The sequence below is a fragment of the Cebus imitator genome, unplaced genomic scaffold (assembly GCF_001604975.1).
Source record: "Cebus imitator isolate Cc_AM_T3 unplaced genomic scaffold, Cebus_imitator-1.0 Scaffold218, whole genome shotgun sequence".
In the NCBI taxonomy this organism is placed as follows: domain Eukaryota; kingdom Metazoa; phylum Chordata; class Mammalia; order Primates; family Cebidae; genus Cebus; species Cebus imitator.
The window spans coordinates 861,651-888,377 of NW_016107533.1; the positions used below are offsets into that span (position 1 = coordinate 861,651).

Here is a 26,727-nt window from a genome sequence, read left to right on the forward strand (position 1 = left end):
ATTCTCCTGCCTCAGCCTCTGAGTAGCTGGGACTACAGGCATGTACCACCATGCCCAGCTAATTTTTTTGTATTTTTAGTAGAGACGGGGTTTCACCATGTTGGCCAGGATGGTCTCGACCTCTTGACCTTGTAATTCACCCACCTTGGCCTCTGAAAGTGCTGGGATTACAGGCGTGAGCCACCGTGCCCGGCCTAAAGTGGTTTTATGTATGTGTTATATACTGCATTCTTACAATAAAATGAGCTATAGAAAAAAATGCTATTAAGAAAATTATAAGGAATTTTAAAAAGTACTGTTTATTAAGTGAAAAGGGATCATCATAAGGTCTTCATCGTCATCATCTTCACATTGAGTTGGCAGAGGAGGAGGAGGAGAAGCAGGACTTGGTCTTGCTCTCGCAGGGGTGACAGAGGTAGAAAAGGTAGAGAAGGAACAGGAAGCACACTAGTGAAGACATCTAAGGCTTATGCATGGAGCTACACAGTTCAATCTCATATTGTTCAAGGGTCAACTGTACTTCACTGATAACTGAAAATTCCATGAAGGCATCCTGGAATTTTTTCTATACCAACTCAAACATGTTCTGGCATACAGAAGCCATTAGAGGAACAGTTGTTACTTAGATGAATAACTGAATGAAATGATCTTCCCAAAGGCATCACTAAGAGCCAGAACCATACTGTGTGATGCCAGTTTCCCAGTCCAAACTTTTTCTATTACTTTATCGTTCTTAGGTAAGTTTCATTAAACCAGAGATAAGCTATTAAATCACTGAAACTGCACTTATCCTTTATATCTGTGCCTTATATATACTGGAAAAAAAACATTTTTTTTCTAGTTTCTGAACCAGAGATAAAAATTACAACTGTGCTGTGGTATGATATTCTCATATCAGTTGCAATAATCTCTCATTAAAGTCACATACAAGTTACTCTGAGATTAGAACAGCAGAGTGTCCACAGTCTTCATGCTTGGCTTCCTCAGAAAAGCAGTCTTCCAAAATTATGTGGCAATATTATATTCTAGTTTAAAAGTTTTTAAAGTGCATGGGTAGAGTAAGTGTATCAGAAACAACTAGAATGGTGCTGAAACCCAGCCATTGTCTATTTTACCCAAAAAAGATCATTGTCTCTATGTTGCTAGGTATGTTATACATAAAGAAATATTTATTGGATTAAATTAAATTAAAATATTAGTCATGCTATTTAATCTCTGCATGGTATTTAATCTCTATTATACTAAGAACGAGAATAAAATGATGAATCTTCTATCACACATCTTTATAGGAAAAAGTAACTTGAAATTTCTTTTTGCAGAAACATTGTTTCTTCAAATCAATAACTTTAAAATATCTTTAGAACATAGTTTTATGACTTTACCAAAGGTAATTATAAAATAAAGACACAAATATGCTTATTTTCCAAATGAAAAAACTATAGTTGGATTATATCCTTCACCACTGGTACTAGAATTTCTGAAAAATCCAGATTTTTTTTGCTATCATATGGATTATTTTAATTAAACCTATTAGAAGCACACATCGTTCTAGAGTATATTAAATGTGATTGTTTACTTTGTATAGAGTACTTTCTGAAATTAATAAGGCAAATTCTGACAATAATTTATATAGAAAGAAGTATATTTATATGTAGAAACAAGTATCTTCCAAGGTATTTACTTATTAAGTCCACAACTGTTGTGTAACTATTGTTTGTGGACTCTTCTATGTGTCTTGGGAATGCCAAAAACCCAATTTCTACCCTGAAGCAGCTGACAATCTAATGAGACAAATACTCAAACAATTAAGAAACAATACAACACTGTTACATTATAGTATATAAAAGTAATTGCTATAAGGGGAGAAAGGGAAAGTTTCCTAAGACTGCCTAGAAAGACCTGAGTTTTGGACTCACCATGCTTAGAAAGGAAGAAAGAGAGGGGCTCAGGAATGTAAGAAGTGAAAGAGTAAGACGAGACTCAGGAGGTACAGGGACGGGATGAAAGGAGAAAAAAAGGAGAGAGCGGAGGCAGGTACTTAAAAGGGGAAGTGTTTACCAGTAAGGTCAAAAGCAGGAAGAACTGAAAAGTGCCCTTGAAGTTGGGTAATGGTGATGATCTTATTGAGAACAGTTCTGTACAGTGGTGAGCTCTTGAAACCCAACTGTAGCATGCTCACTGGACTGTGAATGGGAATGGATGACTGTTTTACAGGTAAAGTTAATCTTCAGTTTTGTTTTTTTTTTTGTTTTTTTTTTAATTAATGAAGTGGCTTTTTTTTCCCACTGAATTATCTTTAAGAAGGGTATCTCTGAATCCACTTCTTGTCTCTTTTTATTATCTCTACATTACCATTGATCCTTTTTCATAAAATTATCATTTCTCTCCATGTATAAGCAACAACTCTGCTAAAAAACAATTTAATTGCTATAAACAAATGAAAACATACTTGTTCTATTGTATACCAGAAAAGGAACATTAAACCAATAAGAATGTTGACACAGTCCCCTCCACCACAGGGGTATGTTGTAATTGGCAGCCAGAATATGGGAACTAAAGAGAGAAACTCCTCACCCCCACAAGATCTGGGGAAAAAATTGAAGGATAAAATCAACAAAAGCAGATCAGATGCAAACTAATACATTAAAATCACTTGAAGAAAGACAATAGTACCCAGGCAGGCAATACTATATTTAACAAATTAAATATATTAACATATGTAAAGAACAAGTGTATATCTGAAAGGGATTTATCACAAAAACACAGAAAAACAACAAACAAGCAAAGTTGAGTAATTTCCATCTAGGAAACGTCCCTCTTCACATAAATTTTGGTAAAAAAGTGGAAGAAGGGAGACTGCACTGTTAGAGAGCATGTCTTCACTACCGGATTTGGGACACTTGGGTGAAGCTACCCTATTACCAAAATTAATGGATAAATGAATTCAGCAATTGTTTATTGAGAACCTGTTATTTGCCAGGCACTAGGGATACGAAAGTTAACACAGAGTTTATGATCTAGGGATGTTATAGTGCTGACTAATACAGGTGTTGCAATGAGGGAATAAGAATAGGTTAAAATGAGGTTACTATGAGAATACATTCAAAAGGGGACATTTTAAAAATAGGATATAAATGAGAGAAGGCTTTCTTCTAGCTTGTGTTCCTGGCGCAAGCCTGAAGGTAAAAGAGAGAAAGACTTTATTCTAGAAACTCAATAACATTCAGTATAGCTGGAGCCAGGAAGGCAAACCCTAGAGTTGTTATAAGTCATTTTCCCCCGGAAGCAGATTCTCAGAGAGAGATATTAGTAAGCAGAAGGTTTACCCTTACTAGGTAGTATGGAGGAGAAAGGAACAAAATAAGATTGAGAGGAGAGACAAGTTGGGCTGCGATAGTCTTAACAGAGGCCTCACCCAAACCCCAACCAGTGGCTCTAAAGCTGAGTTGGCCCTTCAGTGCTACCCTGAGTTGAAACGACAGGACCAGCTCTCTACAGAAACTTCACATATATCAGCCATTGGATATATGCAGTTCTAAAAAGGGATGACAGCTGAGGGCTGACTACCAACAGCAGTGCCAATAGCTGTCAGAATAAACCTTTCAGTCTGGAAGGCAGATCTGGTAGCTGGGTGACAGCATGATAAGGGAGAGGGGAGATACAGCTGAGAAAGTGACCCAAGGCCACATCATGAAAGGTCTTCTTCTTTTATATATATATATATATATATATATATATAAAGAATGAAGGAGAGGAAGAAAGAGGAAGAGGGAGAGAGAACAGAAGTGTTGCTTTATTGCCTGGGCTAGAATGCAGTCTAAAAATGAGTATTGAAAACCTCTTTTATGCTTAATCATGGAAACAGGAAAAAAAAAATTAGGGATGAAAATAACAAGCAGCCAACCAATATTTCATTTAAGCCCGTGAGTAGGTGTGATATGGTAAGAGTGTATATTTTGTGTATTTAAAGTGGAGAGTTCTATATATGTTTATTAAGTTTACTTGTTTGGGATCTGAGTTCAAGTCCTGGATATCCTTGTTAATTTTCTGTCTTGTTGATCTGTCTAATATTGATGAAGTCTCCCACTATTATGTGTGGGAGTCTAAGTCTCTTTATAAGTCTTATGTATCTGGGTGATACCATGAAGATGGTTCTCTAAAGAAACATCTGAAATTGATAATAACGTGCTGTAATATTTTTTTCCGTTGACTATAGCCAAGGGTCTCTACTAGCACCCATGGGAACTTGGTGTTCTTGAGAATAAGGTGCCCTTCCTCCAGGGTTTAGTGAGCAGGGCCTGGACTGGAGTTTCCTCCTAGCACCTTAACTCAACATCTTCATGCAGGATGCAGCATGTGTAAACTCATGTAGAGTTTCTGACCAGACAAGACCTGCTGGAAATTCCCAGGATCTTCCTTTTTTAAGGTAGAAGTTAATAATATGTTATATATATTGCTTTTTTCCTCCTTCCTTTCTGCAAATGTTCTATACTTTTTGTATGATTCTGAGATATCTTCTCCTGTATCCCCACCCATTGCTAACATCACCAAAGTCCCTCTTACAAAAATCTTTCTTCCTTTTTGGACAATGCAATTGTGCAATCCAATGTTTTTCTGCATTTTTTTTAATCTTTATAAGGCTTGCTGCAAAAATATCTCTGCTCTCCATTACCTCTTCCTTAAAATTCCTTCTTCTTCTCAAAGAAATGACCCAATTAAAGCAATACCTGTGTACCATAACCAAAGCTTTCAAGGTTGTTTTAAATGAGATGCAGAAGTAAATACACATATGTCTAATTTCAACTAAACTGAACTTGTAGTAGCAAAGAGATTTCTGCCTTTTTTGAGATGAGTCTCTCAATGGAGTGCAATGGCTCCATCTTGGCCAACTGCAACCTCTGCCTCCTGGGTTCAAGCGATTCTCCTGCCTCAGCCTCCCAAGTAGAATAGCTGGGACTACAGGCATGCACCACCATGTATGGCTAATTTTTTGTACTTTTAGTAGAGATGGTGAGGCTGGTCTCGAACTCCTGACCTCAGGTGATTCGCCCACCTCCAGCCTCCTAAAGTGGAGGTGCATTTTTTTTATTGTAGATATAAAATGTCAAATATTTTACTATCAAATATTGGTAGCAAATGAATTAAATTCCCTCACTGGCACCTAAACTGCTGCCAGGACTCTGCTGAACCCGTGTGGTCTTTCAAATCTTCTAAATCAAATTTATCAAAAAGTAGCAGGATATGATGTACGTGTACTGCTGGGGGTGTTTATTTGTTCATTCATTTTTATTATTCTCACTTAATTTCTTTCAACAACATCCATTATAGAAAGTCACCTTGCCCTAAGGAGAGCTCCTGACCTAGGGGGTTTAGAATATATTAAGGAAGACAGCAGTTTAGCAAATTCAAAAATAACATAATTAGAAATTGTAAGTACAATGAAGGCAAAGTGAGATCATGGGGTTTTGGATTTACTCTGGGAGTCAGAATTTCTCTGGGGAGGTGACATAAAAGGGAAGAAAACGAAGGACAGGAGAGAAATTAGCCTGACAAAGAGCAGAGAGAAGAGCATCCTTGGCCAAGGAATTAGCATGGACAAAGGCCCCAGACAAGAACAGTATTAGCTCCTAAGGCCAGAGTGGCCAGGAGCAGGTATGCAAGGTGTGTAAGGGACAAACCAGGTCGGAGCATTTGGTTTCAGGTTTTTGGCTACTGGTTCATTTTCAAAAACCAATCTTTAGCCTCTTTCATCAAAAGCAGCCCTGTTTGCATTTTCTCTGGTAGCTCTTTCTGTTGGTTTTATTATTTCTTGGTAAAGTAACAGATAGGAAGTAGATGACTGACCTAGCAACATATGTCAGGCACCTTCACAGCCTTTTCCAGGCCACTGGAGCATTGGCTAATACACCAAAGCAATAACGTACTGCATTTCATGGAACCTAAGAATCATTCTCAGATGCATCTTAATTCAAAGATATTTAAATTTGAAAAATTGTACATTCTAGAATCCATGCAATATGATTTGCTAAGAGTGTTTAACATTTTTACAGAACTAATTTATTCCTAAGAAATAGTTTACAATTCAGAGACCAACTCTAGACTTATAACTGATACTGAGAGTTTTCATAGCTTGAAGACTTTTTACTAATCGCACTAAGGTTGTTAATAAAGGAAAGGTAAAAGGTCCATAGAATTTATTAGTGTTGAATTAGTGCATAATAAGGTGTCAGTGGAGCTAAGTTAAAATTAATATAAGAATTTGGTAAATCATCATTTACACAAATTCAGCCTGTATACTAAAAATAGAGCCATATTTAAATTTAAAAAATGACACATTCAGAAATAATGTTTAGAGTTCTTATTTGGATAATTCAGGATTTAGACCATATTTTGATTAAAAAAAAAGTGTAAACATGGATATATAGGAATATTTAACTTCAAAAAAAAAATTTGCCCCTACCCTCCAAAATGGCTTGTTTTCCATGAATAAAAATAGACATGTATTCCACAATCCTTTTTCCCAATTATTACATTGAGTATGTATTTCTATTTTTTATTCTTGATCCTTAAAATTTATCTCTTCTGAAGCATTACAAGTAATGGAATAAAAAATGGATGAGTAAACACACTGGACGCTCCCCCGGCTCAGAAGGGCACTTGTCATTAAATCTGTAGCCAAGGAATATGATTCTCACAGGTTTCCTCCAGCCTTCCTTGGAGTTTCTGCCTTCTATCTTGTGAAAGGACCCCAGGGTCAGTTGGCAGGGATGAGTTTCCTCCAGGCTCCTCTGAGTGCAGATGGTTCTATGAGGATACATCAGAACCAGAAGTCCTGCTGTCACTGGGCCTTGGGACATGCCACAGGGGATACAGATAAACACATTTGGCACTTTATCCTAAAACTAATTGCAGCCTCAATGCACCAGAGGAATAAAATCATGTTCCTGCCCAAAGAAAAGTCCAGGCTGCTTAAGCCTAAACCAACCCCAGACTCTGGTCTGGTGTTCTATGAGCTGGGTGTGCTGTCTGGGGGATGGGTAAAGACTAATTCCTTATAGACTGTCAGTAACTTCATCAGGAGAGAACTGAGGTATTGCTATAAGTGGCAGAGAGAAATACAATTAATCCAGATGCCCATATCTTCAAAGATAAGGGTCATCCAATCAGGCAACAACTATTTCTTCTAGGCTTCATAGCTTACAATTACCTTTAGAAGTGTGCCTGGAGAATAGCTTTGCCTTAATTTGAAATTTTTCTTTCATGGTCAATCATCTATTGTACCCAGTTTCCAAGTCAGCCCTAATTATCCTCACTTCCTGATATTCAGTCGCCTCCCACACTGAATGTGGGTTCCGTGTGACCAGCAAAATGTGGGGGATATAAAATGGCATGTGACTTTTGAGTCTAGGTCATAAAAGGCATCACAGCTTTCACCTTGGGATTGCTTACTCTCAGGGAAGCTGGTTGCCATGTCATGAGGACACTCAAGCAGACTTGTAGAGAGGCCCACAAGGAGAGGAACAGAGCTCCCTCACCAACAGGCAGCACTAACTTGCCAGCAGTGTGAGTAAGCGACTTTGGAAGGGGATCATCCAGCCCCAGTCAAGCCTTCAGTTTCCTGCAGCTCTGACATCTGACTGCAACCACATCAATGGCCTCTCCCCTCTGTCACTGAAGCAGTGAGAGCTATCCAGCCTAGCTTTTCCTAGATTCCTGACCAACAGAAAAAGTGAGAGGAAATGAGTGATTATTGTTTTAACCCACTATATTAGTTGGTTTTAGTGCTGCTGAGAAAGACATACCAGAGATAGAGTATTTAGTAAAGAAGAGGTTTAATGGACTCTTAGTTCCATGTGGCTGGGGAGACCTCACAGTCATAAAAGGCACATCTTACATGGCAGCATACGAGAGAATGAGAGCCAAGAAAAAGGGGAAACCCCTTATAAAATCATCAGATCTTGTGAGACTTATTCACTACCATGAGAACAGCATGGGGAAACCACACCGTGATTCACTTATCTCCCACCAGGTCCTTCCCACAACACATGGGAGTTATGGGAGCTACAATTCAAGATAAGATTTCGGTGGGGCCACAGCCAAACCATATCAGCACTATTATTTTGAAATGATTCATCACAAATCACTGGAGTAACTAGAACATCGTCATTGTGTCATTAGCCACCAATTTTATTTATTCCATAAACTTTTACTGAACACCTATTATATGTCAGGCCCTTTGCTAGACTGGGATACAAAGAACTATGAGACACAGTTGTTGCTCTCAATCCCTCCGGAACACAGATGAGTAAATATGAATGATGTACAAGATCCCATGAACAAAATGCTGTGAGAACACAACAAAAGGGGAATGATTTTGTGTCTTTTGTCAATAAAAGAAGTTATTTTTTCAATAAAAACTTACTTAATGCTTTCTAGGAGCCAATCGCTGTGATCTGTAATAGATGCTGATAAAAACATGGTGAATGAGACACAAAACTTTTCCCACTGTCAATGTCAATAGCTGAGGAGATACTATTTAGAGAAAAGCTAAAATAAGGCCAACAAATTTTGCATATTGTGATCTTAGTAATTTCTATAAAATGGTGAAAATAGATAAAAGTGTGAATAAAAGAGGAGGAAGAGGCTGCTGGCATAGAACATGTTTTTCCAATAATGTTAATGACAAAAAGGAGAGAAGAGAAAAGTCAAGAACTTGGTTCTCCTTCTCACCTTCCGTAAGCTCAGCTGATGTCATCACCAGTGACTTCCCTTCTTCACTGGAGCTGGAGATACAGGTGACACAACAAAGCTGACCTAAAATATGCTCAGGGCACTGGCAGGACCCTGAGAGTGAATGCCTCCTTAAATTTTGCACTCTAACCATCTTACTCACTTCACCCTAGTCCCAGCCCTGCAGGTTAGAGATTGCTTCTTGATGTTAAAATGAGCTTCAGAGAAGGTTGAAACAACTGTTACAAGTTTCATCGCTGTTTAAAGACAATGACATGATGTATTAATATAGAAAACTAATGTTCAATAACTACTGATGATGACAGAAGTTACCAGGGATAAGCCTGTATAAGCAGAGAGGGGTTATTGGAGAGACTGGCTGGCTCCTCCCACCTCTTACTGGGTGGCATTCCCCATGGGGAATTGAGCACAGTGGAGAGGCAGCCTTTGGACTGGAGGATGCTCACTCATACCAACCTGCCCTTGGGGTGAGCTCTCAAGAGACTAGCCTGTAAAATCAGAATGTCAATCTTCATTCACAATGACAACTGTAACTGGTAAGCCTAGTCCATGCCAGTGTCTGCCCACCCAGCTTGGTGAGCTGGAAATCAAAACAGGGGATGCTGTGGGATTTGAATGTTAAAAGATGTTAAGGTCCCAAAGTCTGCAGCCTCCTTTTGTGTATCATGGGGGGCATAACAGCGTATCTTCAACCCCAGGAAATGTTCTATTGGGCACACTGTATCTTTTGGATGCTGCCTTTTCTGAGGATACATCAGTGATTAAACTTACTTGAGTGGATGATTTAGGGAGGGTATTCTAAATGTATAACAACCCGTACGCCATGGCCTCCAGTCAAGCAGAGTGCCAGCAGGAGGGGCACTGTTGGAGGCTCCCTGCTCTGCCAACTGCTGGATTGTGGGGAGTTCCAGGGTGTCTGGGAGAGAGTAGGAGCACTGGGGGCTTGGGTATCATGATTACTTATCAACCACCTCTAAGTATTTAGATTTTTGATGACTGGCAGTCTGATTTTCAGTCTTCTTGTACGTGAATATCGTGATCAGGGCACAGGCTGCCTTGGAAGCCTTCCAGTCGCTCTTGCTGTGGTAACTGCTCTTTTTAACCTGAGTCAGAGGAAAACCATATTTCCCAGTTCTTAAAGACACCCCATTGTTACCCCAACTATTACCTTTAATAAAAATTAGCAAATTGCAGGCCAGATGCAATGGCTCACGCCTGTATGCCAGCCCTTTGGGAGGCCGAGGCAGGTGGATCACCCGAGGTCAGGAGTTTGAAACCAGCCTGGCCAACATGGTGAAACCCCATCTTTACTAAAAATATAAAAATTAGCTGAGCATGGTGGCACACACCTATTGTCCCAGCTACTCAGGAGGCTAAGGCCTGAGAATCACTTGACTCTGGGAGGTGGATGTTGTAGTGAGCCAAGATCGCACCATTCCACTCCAACCTGGGTAATAAGAGTGAAATTCCATCTCAAAAAAAAAAAAAAATTAGCAAATTGCAATGGTGCTGATATTTTTCTTTCTCAGAACCTTTTATAAGAAGCGATATATTTTAGGTACTTCTTAAATTCTTACTGTTCATTTGTCCAATTATGAGTGTTACTAATTACAATTTGTATTTCCATAAATGGCTAATAATATGGACATCTTTTCATATGCCTATCTAGTTGTCCAGCTTTATATTTCCCCTGGTAAAAATGTTGCTTCTAATCTTTTGCTCATTTTGAAAATTGCATTGTTTCCTCTTGTTCAATGTTGAGAGTTCTTTATATACAAGTCATTTTTGGGGGGAATACATAATTTGCTAATATTTTCACCCAACCTCTAACATGTCTTTTCATTCTCTCAGTGGTATCATTTGCAGAGCAAAAGTTTTAAATTTTGATAAAGAAATGTATGACTTTTCAAAAATTGTATGGATGATGTGTTTTTACACCTAAGAACTCTTTGCCTAACACTAGATGTCCATGAGAAGACCAGCCCACTGAGAACAGTCCTTCATAAATTTGAATGAGGGATAAAGACAAGCAAACCCAAGTTCCCATCTTAACAAGGGTGTGGTCTTCTCAGTACTCCTCTCCCTCCCTCAGCTGTAGTTTTGGGCCCTGTAGATATTCTAGTGCTGCACCCAGTCAGGGACTTTTCCAACTGCAGCTCTGAAAGTCCCACGTCAGTCCTGGACAAACTGAAACTAGGAATAGAAGAGTGTTTTCTATTCCTCAGCTGCAATGGGTTTTCCCCAGCATCCTAAGGGTGGCAGCGTTGGCTACCTTTCTTCTCTTAGGTGAAAGCTTTTGTTTCACAGGAGAGATAAAGGAGAAGGTCCTGGTTGAGGAGGGTGGGGTTCTTGCTCCTTTCAGCAGACTGCTGTTATGCTTTCTCATTGTGCTACTGGTGGAGCTCCTGGAGAAGAGTTTTTAGGAGGGTGTGAACTCTCCTGTACGGGAAACTGCAGGGCCTCCACATTCTCCTACCTGCCCACATGCAGCCTCTACCAATTCATTAACTATTCTGGCTAGATTCTTTCTACCAATGTCTGACTGTGTCTGCCCCAGGTCAGCACGCTGTCTTATCTCTCCCTACAGATACTTCTTGTTCCTCAGATTTTGGGCCAGTAGGTTGTCCTGCAACCTCAGTTTTCTGATGGGTTCAAGGAAAGTGATAAACTTGTGTTCTGTCTGGCAGTGGATTATCATACACAACAATGAAGTGAGGTTCTTTCAAACTCTGTACATCCGAGTCAAACTTTTTAAATGTGTTTAATAAAAAAATTCAACTGCACACACACAATACACATGCAGCCACATACACCACTATATATACAACTCACAGCTGCCATAGGTTGATGAATATACTCATAATTGGCCTGTATTAGTCAGATGTTCGGATAGGAGCAGTCAGGTTTGGTTGTAATTTAAGTGAACTACCCTAAAGTATCATTTCCATTTCTCTTTTACATGCAATCCAGGAATATCATGGAATTTTCTTTTGCATTTAGAATGTCAGCCACCATACTGAAATTTTATCTCTCTGCACATTTGGCCCTCTTTTCTTTACAAATTGGATTTGTGTTGTTTACTTAGATTTCTTGCCATATATTAATTTGATAAATATCTATTGGGTGTTTACAGAGAGTAAGGTATATTAGAGATACAAAGTACATGTTGAATTCTTACTGAAAGTCCCAATATTTTAACAGTTTCAGGCTCAAGCATGTCTTAAGTTGATGTTATTTTCAACTCTGTAGATTTCTCTGTGTTAGAAAAACTTGGATAAGCAGGTCCATAGAAATTCCTCTGCTAGCTCTGTCATTTCTACATAATGGCATGTAACCAGGTAGATTCAGATTCTCTTTATAATCTATGTCTTCATTGAATGATTAACAGAAAATTTTAACCTATTTGATGGTCATTATACTTAAAACTTGCTCTACTAGTTAATAGCTATTATAACCACTATGGTAATTAGTATCTGTTTTATTACCTAGTACTATCTAATGATTATTTCTGTCTCATAATTATCTTTAACTCATAAATATTACAAATACCATTTGTTAAATTTCTGTTGATACTCAAAAAATGTTTATTGAATTATATTGAGCTTTGCATCCCTTATCTTAATATCAATATATTTTCAAAGAAAACCTTGGTTAAAAATGTAAGGCCGGCTGCCTCACAGGGGGTTAAACAGACACATCCATCTCTCTCCGCGCCTGATAACTGTGTCATCACCCAAGCTCGTTATCTGGCCTTGCCGCATGGCTTCCCCGTACCCGCCTCTGCATACCAGACCCAAGCCCACATTCAGCACTAAATTATGTATCCAACCCCCAGCCTGCTGTTGAAAAACCCTGCAGAAAAATTTTTAAAGAAGCCCCATCAGACCCTGCCCTAGCAGTTGGCTCTGTATGCCTCCAGAAGGCCCACTTACCCAAGATCCCGCCCACCTACCCATGACAACTAGCCCCAGGTATTTCCTGCTTCTTAATAGCCAATAAAATTGCCTTCACTTTGTTTCCCCAACAGCCAATCAAGGCCCACTTACACAAAGTCCCGCCTGCCTACCAATGGCAACTAGTTCCAGGTATTTCCTGCTTCCTGACAGCCAATAAAATTGCCTTTGCTTTGTTTCCCCAATAGCCAATCAATCGCCTTCCCTCCCCATAAAACCCCATAACCTGAACAGCCGGACGCGACTTCTTTGGCCCCTCCCTGGACCACAGAACCTCACCCGGAAGCTGAATAAATTAGCTTCTCATTTTCTTATACTTGCCTCAGTTTCCTCATTTTACCTCAGCAATAAATCTTACAAAAAAGATAACTGTAACATTTTTAACCCTATAATTTTTATTAAATACATTCATTAACATTAGTTTAATGGTTGTTTTTATTAGCAAAACATTCTAAGTAATCTAAATAATAGGAATATTTTTGCCACTCAAATTTTTTGTTTTAAACCCTGTTCAAAAATTTTTTTTAATTAAAATACCATAAAAATTTATTGTTATACAATTCTGTGTGTCTTAGCACATGTGTAGATTCATGGAACCACTGATACAATCAGGATACAGCATCACTAAAACTACCCCAATACTGTTTTTTTTTAGTCATCACTTCTCTGACTCCTAACCCCTGTGTCACTGATCTGTTCTGCCAATACCTTTACCTTTTCTAGAGTGTCATTTACATGGAGTCTTTCGGTATGTAACATTTTATGACTGGCTTCTTTCAGTCAGTATACTGCCTTCAGATCCATTCATGTTATCAGTGTATGGATAATTAGCTCCTTTTTATTCCTGAGCAGTAGTCTACTGTGTGGACTACATCTTGCTTATTTATTCACCTATTGACATTGAGATAGTTTCCAAATCTTGATGACTGTGAATGAAGTTGCTGTAATTATATTTATCTAGGTTTTCATCTGTGAAATACATTTCTATTTCTCTAGGCTAAGTGGGATCGCTGGGTAATATGGTAAGTGTATGTTTAAGAATCTGCCAGGCACAGCAGCTTACTCCTATAATCTCAGCTACTCAGGAGGCTAAGGCAGGAGGATCTCAGGAGTTAGAGGCTGTCGTGAGCTATGATTGCATCATTGCACTCCAGCCTAGACACTACAGCAAGATCCTGTCTTTAAACAAATGAATAAATAAATATCAAAAATAAAATAAAGAACCCACCAAACTGCTCCAGAATTTCTGTACCATTTTGGATTCCCACTAGCAATATATGACAGTTGCACTTGCTCTTCATCATTGTTAGCACTTGATATTGTCAGTTGGTTTTGTTGTTATTTCAGGTTATTTTTTTTGCCATTTTCATAGGTATATAGTGGTATTTGGGGCAGACACAGCAAGACACTGGTAGAAAGAACCCAGCCAGCATAGTTAATGAATTGGTAGAGGCTGCATGTGGGCTGGTAGGAGAATGTGGAGCGCCTGGGAGTTTTGGGTACAGGAGAGTTTGTACTTTCCTGCAAGCTCTTCTCCAGGATCCCTACCAGAAGCACAGTGAGAAAGCAAAATAGCAGCCTCTGCTGAAAGGAGCAATACCCCCCTGACCAGCACCTTCTCTTTTATTGTGGACAAAAGCTTTCACCTAAGGGGAGGAGGTGACAGCCAGCGCTGTGACCCTCTGGACGCTGGGGAAAACCCATTGCAGCTGAGGAACAGGGAAGTCGGGGAGGGATAACATGGGGAAAAATGCCAGATATAGATGACAGGAGGATGGAGGCAGCAAACCACACTGCCATGTGTATACCTATGCAACAATCCTGCATGATCTGCACATGTACCCCAGAACCTAAAGTTCAATTAAAAAAAAAGAAAATACTCTCTACTAGTTTCAGTTTATCCAGGACTAGCATGGGACTTTGAAAGCTAAAACTGGAAAAGTCCCTGAGAAACTGGGAGGAGTTGGTCACCCCACCGTGGGGTGAGGCACTAGAATGTCTACAAGGCCCTGAACTACAGGGAGGGAGAGGAGTACTGAGAAGACCACACCCCCATATACAGTGCTGCCTAAGACAGGGCTTAATCAGACAGAGCACTCTTCCTCCCCCTCAACATGCTCACAAGTGGAGAAGCAAGTCACAGTAGGATCTTGTTGGAAGAGGCCTAAGAGTGTGGGCACAGACCGTTTCTGAGGTACAATGCAAAGGGAAGATCTAAAACTTAGGGCGGAGCAGAATTGAAAAAAACTACAGGCAAACCAGCCCCCAACTGAACCACAAAGTGTCACCAAAGGAATTTGATGCTCCTGGTGCCCTAAGGGTAACCACTGCAGTGGAGGAAGAGAATCAAACTGAGCCCTACTCCTAACTCAGACTCTCACTCTAGAATCCTAGCAGAAGGACAGACAGATGTATGCATTTTCAGGCATAAAATCTGTTTTCCTCATCTCTGTTGTCCTTAACAAGGTGTCTGGCTTTCAACAAAAAATTACAAGTCATACAAAAAGATGATAAAAAAGAACGCCACACTGTCAAAGCAGTCAACAGAACCAAACCCCAGATATGACAGAGATGTTGGAACTATCTTACAGGAAATTAAAAATAACTATGAGTAATATGATAAAGCTGTAGTGAAAGAGGAGTACAACATGCAAGATCAGACAGGTGATGTCAGGAGAGATGGTAACTATAAGGATCAATCAAACTGAAATGCAAAAAGTGAAAATCACAGCAACAGAAGTGAAAATGCCTTTGATGGGCACATCAGAAGATGTAACAATGAATTGGTGAACTTTGAACATCAGTCCGCAGCAATTACCGAAACTGAAACACGAAAAGGAAAAAAATTCAAAGCCTCCTGCATATTCACCCAAGAGAACTGAAAACTTATTATTCACACAAAAACCTGTACATGAGTGTTTATCATAGCCTTATTCATAATAACACCAAACTCTGGCCCAGATGTCTTTCAACCAGTGAACAGGTAAGTAAAGCATGATATAGTCACACAATGGAATGCTACTCTGCAGTAAAAAGAAACGAACTACTGATGATTGCAACCACACTGATTAATCTCAAATATATTTTGCCAAATAAAAGTAGACAGACCCATATTATTCCATGTATATACCTTCCTGGAAAAGACCAAAATTGAGACAGCACAGATGAGTGGTTGCCAAAGACTGCAGGTGGTGGTGGTGGTTGTCTACAAAGGAGCAGCACTAGGGAAGTTTTGGGGTGAGAGAACTGCTTTGTCATGACTGTAGAGGTGGATATGTGGCACTAAGCATTTGTCAAAACCTGAGGAATTATACACCACAATGAGTGGATTTTACTCAATATAAACTAAATAAAAATATACTAAGATGTGGAGGTATGCCAAAATGGAATACAAACTATCAAATGTTATTAGTCTAACCTATGAATGACATTACCACACTGTCACAGCTAGAGAACAGAACTAACCTAAGTAACTTTTAGAAGTCAGTATTTTGATTGAATTCTATTAAAACTAAAGAAAAAAAAATATTGTACCTAGTTAATATGCTAGTTAATGTGTTTCTCACAGGGGTATGAGTTAGCAATTCTGAAACTTATATATACTAACATTGAATAAAAAAAATTTCTTTTAAACTGTGGAAGCCAGTTGTATGTTAGAGAAAGACTAACACTGTGCTGTTGAACTAGAATTGGATTGGAACTATGAACTCATATATACAATGACTAAAGTAGATATAGACATAAATGTACATGTATGCTGCATGGGGAAAATATATGTATTTATACACACATACACATATGTATATATACATGTGATCTTTCTCATTAAAATTCATGTACCTCTTTCAAGACCAGCTCAATGCTAACCTTCTCCATGAAATCTTCCAGTTTGACTTCTGTAGATTCCCATTTTGCTTTATGATTCTCTTATAGCATCTATCAGATTTGACTTGCACTTTTGTACGTATCTTAGATTTTTGTACATATCCAGATACCGAACTCTTAAAGTTTGCTTATTTGGATTTTCTTTTACAACATCTTCCTCTGTCTCTTAAACTGTATAGACACTCAGTAAATGTACTGAATGGGATTTGGTGTTGGAGATATCCAGACACAAATCTGAACATGTAGAAATTATAACATGTATTTGAGGTAATTGGTTATCTTCAAGCTAGACTCCTCCTCAGTACTGTAGAAGGCCCAAAGATACTCTTCAGGGTTCAGTCATGAGCCCTTAACCTTTTCCCTTTTACTGTATCTTCAATATTACTTAGTCCCCATGGCTATGAAAACTAAATGCTGATCATCTCTGAAGGTGTATATCCAGCCTTAACTTCTCCCCTGGGAAACTTGGGCATCTTCCTGATCCCCTTGCCGTTTTCCTCTCCCCATTTGCCTCCAACCCACAAGGGAGGCGTGTGCCAGCTCTCTTCCAATTCTCCTTCAGTTAGCCCATCACTGTCCCTAGTCTAAGCCAGAATCCTCTCTCACCAAACTTCTGAAGGCTTCTGAACTACCTATTGTTTTACATACTTTATTTCAACTCATTTTTCATAAAGCAGTTAGAATGATTGTTTTTAACATCTATATTATATCACATGTCAGTTTAAATTTTTGAAAATTCTTCAGTGACTCTCCATGGTGCAGAATAAAATCCAGTCCCTTTGTTTTTGTCCTCGTCTCTGTACACAGCTATGCTCCCAGTCATGAGCCTACAGTCAATTCCTAAACTCAGTGGTCTCTTCCTTTCTTTAGGGCTTTTGCAAACACATTTTACTTCTACTATAACAGAGTTTCTCAAACTCTCTGGAGAAGGATCAAATCTTTTTCCCCCAATCTATCAGAATTATATGTAAAAAAAAATAAATAAATCAACTCTCAGGAAAAAAATTAAAGAATGTTTTCTTTTTAGATTTAACAGACATAAAGTTAGTCTTATTAAATTGCTATAAATGTTACAAATACTAACTACTCAGTTTCTGTACACATCTCGTTAGGGTCCAGGAACAGTTTTCTACTGAGTAGCCCAATGTTAGAATACTGTATGTGACTGATACAGTATCAGTCCGCTTTTTTCACTAAGGTATATAGACTGCAAAGTCAAACAATGTCAAATATGATTTGAGACTAATTGATTTCTCAGAGCCTTTACTGTGCTGATATGAAGTGTGAAATTCCTAGAGATGGGTATAAAGTACAGAGTTTCCCAAACTCATTTCACCTTGAACCATTTTGTTAGGATATATTCTATAGAATGCATTGTAGATCATGCTTATCTAAAGAAACACCTGGAAAGTTTGAATATGCTAAAACTACTTTTACCAGGTTATAAATGTTAAGGTGTACTGATATGGAAACTTAACTTGCTATGATTATTTTGTTATTGGAGAAGAAAGTAGAGGACTGGAATTATGCCAAATATTTTGTGGGGTAAGGGTGTGTGATGCTTATTTGCCAGATTTCTCTGTTTCCTTCTCTTCCCTTTTTTAACAGAAAATTAAATTTCTCAGCCAAATAATTTTTGAATAGGTTCTTTTAAATACAAGCACTCACAGGAGATTGGAAAGATGAAAGAAAATAAAATATTTATTTTGTTTGTTTATTTGTAATTATAACTGCTTCTGACAGCAATAGTAGCCTTCTGTGGTTCCAGCACTGTCCACAGTTCCAGGAGCAGAAAAGCAGCAGTAAAGTCGGCAGGCTGCACCCTCTGTGGCTTTTGGCAGCTGCAGCACAGTGACAATCGAGTTGGTAGCAACGTGCTTTCAGGCCTCCAGCCTTGTCTGCTGGGAGCTGCCCCCAACCAGGCCTCCCCTGCCCCTGTGCTCCTCCAGCTAAGCCAAGGCTGGTAGCGACTTCCTGTAGTCCCTGGCTCTGTGTTGCACACCTTTGGCCTTTTGCTCCTTCAGGCCTTCCAGCACTTTTGAAACCAGTTTCTTGTATGACATCCCTTCTGTCTGAAATACCTACAGTGGCTTCTGTTATTTTCAGACTGAACATTGGTTGATTATGGGACCAAGATAGGAAAAGGTGACACTGTCTCTTAAACTGATTGCATGAGAATAGATAAATGTCCTCTCCTCTGATGTCAGTAGGAGTAAGAGCAAGAGAAAGACCCGGAGCAACATGAAATAATAATGGGAACCAATATCATGAAGAAAACAAGAGCCCAAGATTCTAATTTCCATCATTCATGGGGTGACTCTTGTGCATTATTTGGCTGTTCTTAACCTGACTGTCTTCAACTTCTTTCCTCACTTGATCGTTTCCAACACCAAAGGGCAGTTCTTCTTACAATCTCTCTCAATCCACCCAAAACTACCTTCCAATAAGCGCCTGAGTAAAGGCAGTGCGTTTGCTCTGCCCATGCAGGTTCAGGACAGGTCTCCCAGGTTTCAACTGGACTGTCACCCCAAATCCTAAGTAAAATCTTGAGTTGCCACTATTCAGCAGTTATTTATTAAATATTACTCTTGGGAGGCACTGGGCAGAGGAAAAATAAGTTCATGTAATGATATGTGGGAGACAGGCAATATGTACAAAGAGCAGTAAATCTTTCAGCAAAACAAGAGCTATCCTAGAGGTACAAATTAAGGCAACAAGAACTGGGAGGAAGGAGCAATTAATTCTATGGGATTCTTCAAAAGGCTTCCCAGATGGTGCAAATAGTTGGGCAGAGAGCTCATGGGGTGCAGTGAAAACAGTGGAGACCAGAAAGATGTAGTGGAGTCAGATTAAGTGGGACCTTCAGAGCCCAGACCTGTTACTATCCTTGATGGTGTTAGAGACCCATAGGAGGCTTTTACATTAAGAAGGGATGTGAAGATATTGTTAAACTTGCAATATATAAATATAGGATACGGCTGTTGAGGAATAAGGTTGAAGAAAACCTTGAGCATTTTCTATTTTATACAATAACTGTTACACTTAGGGTATATATATATTATATATATATATATATAATATATATATATATATATGATATGTTACACTTAGGGTGTGTGTGTGTGTGTGTGTGTATATATGAATGAATGAAATCAGTGGGATGCTCAAGACATAATAAGCAAAAAGAATTGCCTTAACAAACTGTCATAATAATAACATAGCCTAGTCAACTGAAAAGTTGTGAGAAAGAAATTATGTCGAAATAGTAAAAATGAAGTTTTTACCTTGAGCCATTTTGGAATTTAATGTCTCTGAACAATCTAGAGTGAAAATAATACTTAAGTTTCCAGATATTACTGATTTGGATGGACACTGGGAAAAATAAGAATATTGTTTATTAAGAAGCTGGAAATGAGATTCAAGATTGCATATAAGAAACAAATTACAGAAATATATTCTACACTCATTTAATTCCTACATAATCCATGATCAGTGAAGAATCAGTAATGGCATAGATATTTTTGAATACCATTACATGGGAAATTAGTTATGTATTTTCAAAGTTAAATGACAAAAATACCGATAAAGTCAGCACTATTATGAGCTACATATAAATCAGGAATTTTATCCCCAATGAGAAAATTTTAATGCTCTCAAACAACCTTAGGATAAATTGTGCCTGAAATATCATTTGCTTTGATTAGCACTCTATCAAAAGATGGAGACAAATTGAATGGAGAAATAAGAAAAGCAGTTTAGTATTGAGGAAATTGATTTATGAAAAAATATTATAGGAATAAAATATGTACAACTTTGTGAAGAGATGACTAAGGAATGATGACAGCCTATAAATATTTGAAAGGTATAAACATCCAGTAGTAGGAGGAATTATTTAGCATGTTATAAAGAGATAATTACAGTTTATGGGATGAAATTAGACAACCAAGGTTTGAAACATGCAAAGCCACCTTTCCAGGGATAATGGAAGCCTTGTATTTGAAAGCATAAATTATGTGATCTTTGGGACACCTGAATGCTTGTGACTGTTTTTTTTTTAATTTCTATTTAAAAAAAAATATAATTAATTCAGTGAAAAGAAATATAAATCTCCTAAGTACAATGAATACTTGATTATTTTATATATTCTGTACATTTAATTGTTTTAAGAGATTTTCAAGTGGCTCACTCAATCATTTGGAAATAGAAATACAGAATGCAAACGAAATCCATACTTTCCCAATCTAATGTTAATCTTCTTTTCCACTAGACCTACTTACTAGCAGTGAACAAAACTCATTAATTGGAATTTTGCCTAAACATTACTAAAGGATCGTAACTCATTGATTTAGAGCAATTGGAGTTATGTACCTAATTGAAGTAAAGACAAATGTTGGCTGCTTTTACATTGAAAAGAATAAAGATTTTATTTGCACTTGACACTAATTACTGCCTCTTTCTTCAATTGCTTCCTTCTTTTTAAAAGATCTAAATTTCCAGCTGTAATCACGTTCCCATGCCCATGTTCCATGTCTCATACTGGATGTCATGTTTCCTCAAACTCAATGGACTCCAAATCAAATTTGTTTGACAAATGAAATACAACTTACTGCACATTTTGTGTATACCAGGCCCTATGCTGTCAAGCAAGAGATAAAATCATGATTATAAAAGGAATCCTACAGGGATGAGTTCCCAGATCGCCTCTTCCTAACCTTAGCTATATTTCCCAGTTTTAAAACACCTAATTCTGTTATAAACACTAAGTCTGGGTTCCCAAGAAGTACTTGATTTATTGAGACTCTGGTGTGTGTGATTTACTGAGAGAGCGCTCTCGGATGAAAGGAAGAAGGGTAAGCAGGATTGGACAGGGGAAGGAGCTAAATTAGGCTGTGGTCCCAGCTGGAGTCCAGCTTCAGCCTGATCCCATGGACAGCTATGGAGCTTAAATCGTACCACTGAATTGATCCCACCTTGAGGCAAGAAGGATTGCCTCTTATACTTCCACGTCCATTAATTATTGATTGTGGATGGCTATCTCCCCAGAGGGTGCCATGAAGGGGGCCATTATCAATTAACTCTCAAGGCAGCTGGGGATGTATGCACCATCTGGTAAAGGACATCTGACTCATTGCCAACCATGCCTGCTATCAACACCATCACTCCTCTGACCACTTAGGGTCATATCTACTATTCCAGTCGAGCCATGCCTGATTCATCACTATATCTTGAAAATTCTTGCTCTGTACTCTGTCTCTGTGTCTCTCCCATCTCATTTATTCCCAATCACTACTTGGAGTAGTCTAATTCCTTATTAATTCACAGTTAATCTACAATCATATTCATTTAACCAGTCCCAATATTTCCAAAGGAAAAAAAAAAAAAGCATCACGATAGGTAAAGCCATTAGATGGGAACTGGGGTATGCTGGAAAGTTCATGCTCAGTTTGAAAGAGTCAACCTCTACTTGGCTCCAAATGTGGGAATCTGTACCCTATGTTGCAGATCTTCTAATATTTTAAGAGAAGCTAGAAATCATTTTTATCTAAAGACTTCTAAATGTTGTAAGTAGTAACTAATTCTAGTTTTTTTAAGTTCTGAGGGAGAAGAAAAAAAACACATCTACATATCAAATGCATTCACCACAGCCATTTTGCAAATTCTGGCCAAAAACCTAAGACAAAAGATAAATGTAAGTAAATAACTATAGGTCATTGTGAAGAGAGAGAAAAATCTCAAGGGAGATGCAGATAAAATGCTTCAGAGGTTAGAAAAATGAGTAGACCCTGAGCCTTCATGACTAAGGCCCTTGTCTTTATTAAAATTATCCTCGCTGGTATCTAGCACAGTGCGTGGCATATACAAATCCTAAACAAATGTTCAAATCAACAGAGGAACAAGCAAATGAACCATTTGTTGTTGGGATTGCAAAAGAGCAAGGACAGAGTACAGAATGAAGCAATTATCCTAGTAGCTGAGAAGCAAAGTTGAAGCTGTCACACGCTGTCCACTGGGATTCTGTCAGCCCAAGTCACTCGGAGTCCCCACTTTCTCTCTCTCAGCTTCTAGCACAAAAAGCATGTGTCAGTGTGTCATTAAATAGTGTTCTTGCACTTGCAGGCAACAGCACCAAACAAAGAGAAGAGGACAGACATAGTCTCTAACAGTAAATGAATTTCCATCGAGTCTATTTTATGGGGTGTTCAGCAGTAGTGTGGTGTATGGCCACTACACATCACAACCTCCTTCAGAAGTGCCCTGTATCCCCCAGTACACCCAGTATGGGTAGCTCTTTCTTTTCATGCCACAGACTACTGACTGCAATACATTCTTAAGGGACCTAAGTCAGAAGAAGCTCTTGGAGTCATTACAAAAGGGTAGTGACTTTGGACCACATTTGGCCATCACCAGCATCAAAGTTCCACTGATGCCTGCAGGAGAAATCTGAACCACAGAGCAGAGCTGAGGCTAGGGAGGCACATATTCCAGCTGGTTGACTCCAGGGATCTCAAGCCCTTTTCCAGAATAATCCACATGCTTATGCATCCTTCCCATCACCATGTAACCATTTCATAGCAGTTTGTGATCACATGTTTCTTTGTCCTCAGTGGCATCTAAACATGAAGTGCTTTCATTAGTGTTTGATGTCTGGGCCAATCTCTCTAGGATGCTTCTCTATTGTCTGCTATGACTGAGTTTGGTTAGGAAATCATCTCTACATTCTGGACCTCTCAATTGCCTCAACTTTAGCAGGGGGTATTTGGGGTTCTCCTCTAGCCTGCTTAGGTTAATAAGTCTCGAATATAAACATTATCTATGTTGTGCTTGTTGTCTGAACTCTACCACACAATCCTCTTGGCTGCTTTGCATTTTTTTTTTAAAAAAAAAGTTTATTACATAATGGAAATTATTTTCACTATATATGGACTTAGGTCTTGAAGAATTAGTCTTCTGCTAATTGGCCCACCTCTGCCTTCCCCTTCTTGTGCTCCTAGAAATACCTATTCACCTTTTGCACCCACCTGGCAAAAACCCAATCTTGGATGAATCCAGCTCTCTGCCTGCCTTGCCTCTGCGCTGCTGAGTACTGCAAAAATATTACACAACAAATGAAGTCCTAGTTTGTATATTTGTTCTCTTTCTGCAGACACAGGCTTCTTCCTTAATAGAAACTAGGAGATTTCAGGCAGGAACTTCTAAATTCCTGGTGGCAGCACATCTAACTGTAACTACAGCACTGCCCCTCCTGTCTGCTGCAGATGCTGCTGTGTCCTCTGCAGGGAGCACCTCTGATGGTGTCAGGAGTCTGCCCTCTCATTCCTCTGGTCTTCAACCTCTTCCTCCCTACTGCAGCCTTGAAGATAGCTAAGGACATCCTCTTCTGGTTTCCTTGTCACAGCTTACTGTTTTTCCCTAACCTTCCTTTTAGTGCCTTTTCCGTGTTTTACTGCCTCATCTTCCTTTCAATTTTGAGTCGCCTTGGGAGGCTATCCTAGGCATCCCTCTTTACTTTTCACCACACTGTATCTCAAAAGATTTCAGTCCATTCTTGTGGCTTAATCTGCCATCTATCAATATATGCTGATAGCTTTTTAAATAATTTTGTATTTATGTCTATAAAAATGAAACATGGTCATGTAACAAATCAAAATATTAAAGTTTATGAAGAAAATTTTGTGCCCTCTTCCTTACTCATTCATAGCCCTACACATGGGAAGTGCCCTCTTTTGACCATTGCTATCCTTATTTCTGTTATCTTCATAACTCCAGGTAGTATGCTTATGCTTCAATTTCAAGATGTTTCACATTTAGACAATGTCTGCTGACTTCCCGATATGAAAGGTGGGAGAATAGCTCATGAAACACTATTCATCCCCCTCTTTCGCTCTTCCCCTTCTAGCATTTATAATTTATATCATTTTTTTCTGTCAGTTATCCTTGTAAATTTAAATAATAAAAATTAAATCTCTGGGTTTTTTTCCCATCAACTTTCAAAAGTATTTAATTCCTCATCCTGTGTCTTTACTGGCAGAGAGTAAACAGTGAACAGTCTTGTCTTCCTTCCCTTTCCACCTCCTTTCTTATGTCAGCTACACTTGCAATACATAATATTTTGTGATCCTAAATGTCTCAAAATGGAGTCACTTATGACAGGTGACTCAGCTCACTTGTGAAATTGCTAACCCCTCAAAGTGATCAGCATAGGTGTGGTGGCCTGAGGTGATAGCGCCTGCTGTGGCCAGGTACCTGGAGACCCTACAGAAAGTGAAGCCAAAAAGTGGCTGAGGGTAATGACCACAGACACTCTTGGGGGAGTGGAGAGGTGGACCTAAAAACAGCAAAGAAACTGACCATGGCCGACACACCTGCAGACGCTCTGCCCATGAGAATTCTGAGGGCTTCTTTCCATTCACAGTGGCCTCTGGAAGTTCTGCCAGAAGAGCAGCAAATCACCCCACCCCCAACGCCACCCCTATCCCTGTTGGTTGCATGTCCAGGGAAATCTGGACTGCCTGGCTCATCAGTCAGCATGCTGGTCTCCACACCTACTCTTCATGGTTCATTCCTGTCTCTCTCATGACTGCCTGTGTGTGTCTAACATATTTACATGATTGTTGGTGTGTGAAAGTCCTGCCATAAACTGTGAATCGAAAAGCATTTAATTGGCCATTGAGTCATTGTGAACAGCCCCCCAGGCCCCACCCCAGTCAGAGTCAGCACAACTAGGCTGATTTGAACCTGACACTGTAACTTGGGCTTTGCAGTTATTTTCACCCTTCTACTATAACCAAATCTGTTTTGCTTAGTGTAGAAATTCATGCTAAAAGACAAACCAACAAACAGCATCATTATTACTACTAAATATAAGCAATATTTATATTGCTATTATGTTGTAGGCACTATTTATTGTTGAGTCAAATAATACACTTTCTTATCCAATTTCATAACCCCTAGGCCACTGCTGGGTGACTCCAAGCATCAAGATCAAATGGATTACCTTCTCTTACACTCTCCAATTATTTAAAGTTATGCACCATTATTATTTCATCATTTGTAAATAGAGACTTTCTTATATATTTTTGTCCAAAATCTCTAATCGCCTTTCTCTGGTTCTTGCATCATTTGCCCTGACATCTTTGTATTTTCAGACTCTACATTATGGTGTTCCATGAACTCCCTTTCTCCCCAGCCCTCTATTCTCCTGGCCAATCTGACAGGCCTTGTCTTTAGTCCTCTGCATGTCGGTCACTCAGGAAATTCCCTTTCTTTCCCTTTCAGGTTTAAATTCCTTAATCTTTCTTTTTCTTAGATATGCCCTTGTTTTCCTGGAGTACACTCAGGTAATTTATTAAAAAAGAATATTTATGCGACAAATGATCTGATGCTTCACATGTCTGAATTTTTGTTTTGCTTTGCTTTCATCTTGGCTGTGAGTTTAGCTGATTATAAACTTTGAAGGTACTGCTCCCCTGTCTTCTAGCCTTCATGGTTGCTGATTCCAGACTGATTCTTGTTCCTTTGTCATTGATATATTATTTTCCAAAGTTGAAGCTCTTATCTTTTCTTTATTAGTGCTTTGAAACTTCATGCTGCTTTGTCTAGGAATGGCCTTTTAGTTCATTTTCCAGGTACCTGGTGGGCCTTTCTTATCTGAAGACTATTTTCTTAGGCTAGGTGTCCCAGCAAGCACACCTGAGATAAAATTTTATTATTGAGAAGTTTAATGCCAAGCAGGAATGAGAGAAAATCAGCGAGGGAATGAAAGAGGGAGAAAAATACTGAGACCACAGCTTTGTGAAAAGCTGATTGCTGGGTCCCACAGGACTGCTTCAGAAAGGAAGTTTAAAGATATGCTTCTCCACAGTCCTTCTGAAAAGAAGTGTGATTTGCCCAGTCCCATCTCCTTCTGGGCAAAGATTGCACCATGGAATAATTCCTACACTCTTGCAGATTGCATAGTTATTGGTGTCGAGAGAGTCTTCAGTAACAACGAATCCCCATGGTAGAAGGCAAAAGACCCTGCAGGGGCAGGAGGCAAGATGCTGACAGGTTGTGTCCTTGGGTGACACGAGGGACCAAAGGCAGCTGTCACAGCAGGCCCCTTTCAGCAGCAGCAGCAGAAGCAGTGACCTGACTTCAT

The 26,727-nt window shown here is 39.0% G+C and overlaps 1 protein-coding gene across 1 annotated transcript in view; it reads left to right on the top strand.

Moving 5' to 3' along the window:
- Positions 1-4,949, top strand: part of LOC108318365 (cuticle collagen 13-like) — an 8,434-nt gene extending 3,485 nt beyond the window's left edge. Inside the window, exon 2 of the mRNA XM_017549405.2 lies at positions 4,347-4,949. Coding sequence (XP_017404894.2) covers positions 4,347-4,430 — 84 coding nt within the window. The 3' untranslated portion in view covers positions 4,431-4,949. The remainder of the gene's footprint in view (positions 1-4,346) is intronic.
- The last annotated feature ends 21,778 nt before the right edge of the window (positions 4,950-26,727 follow it).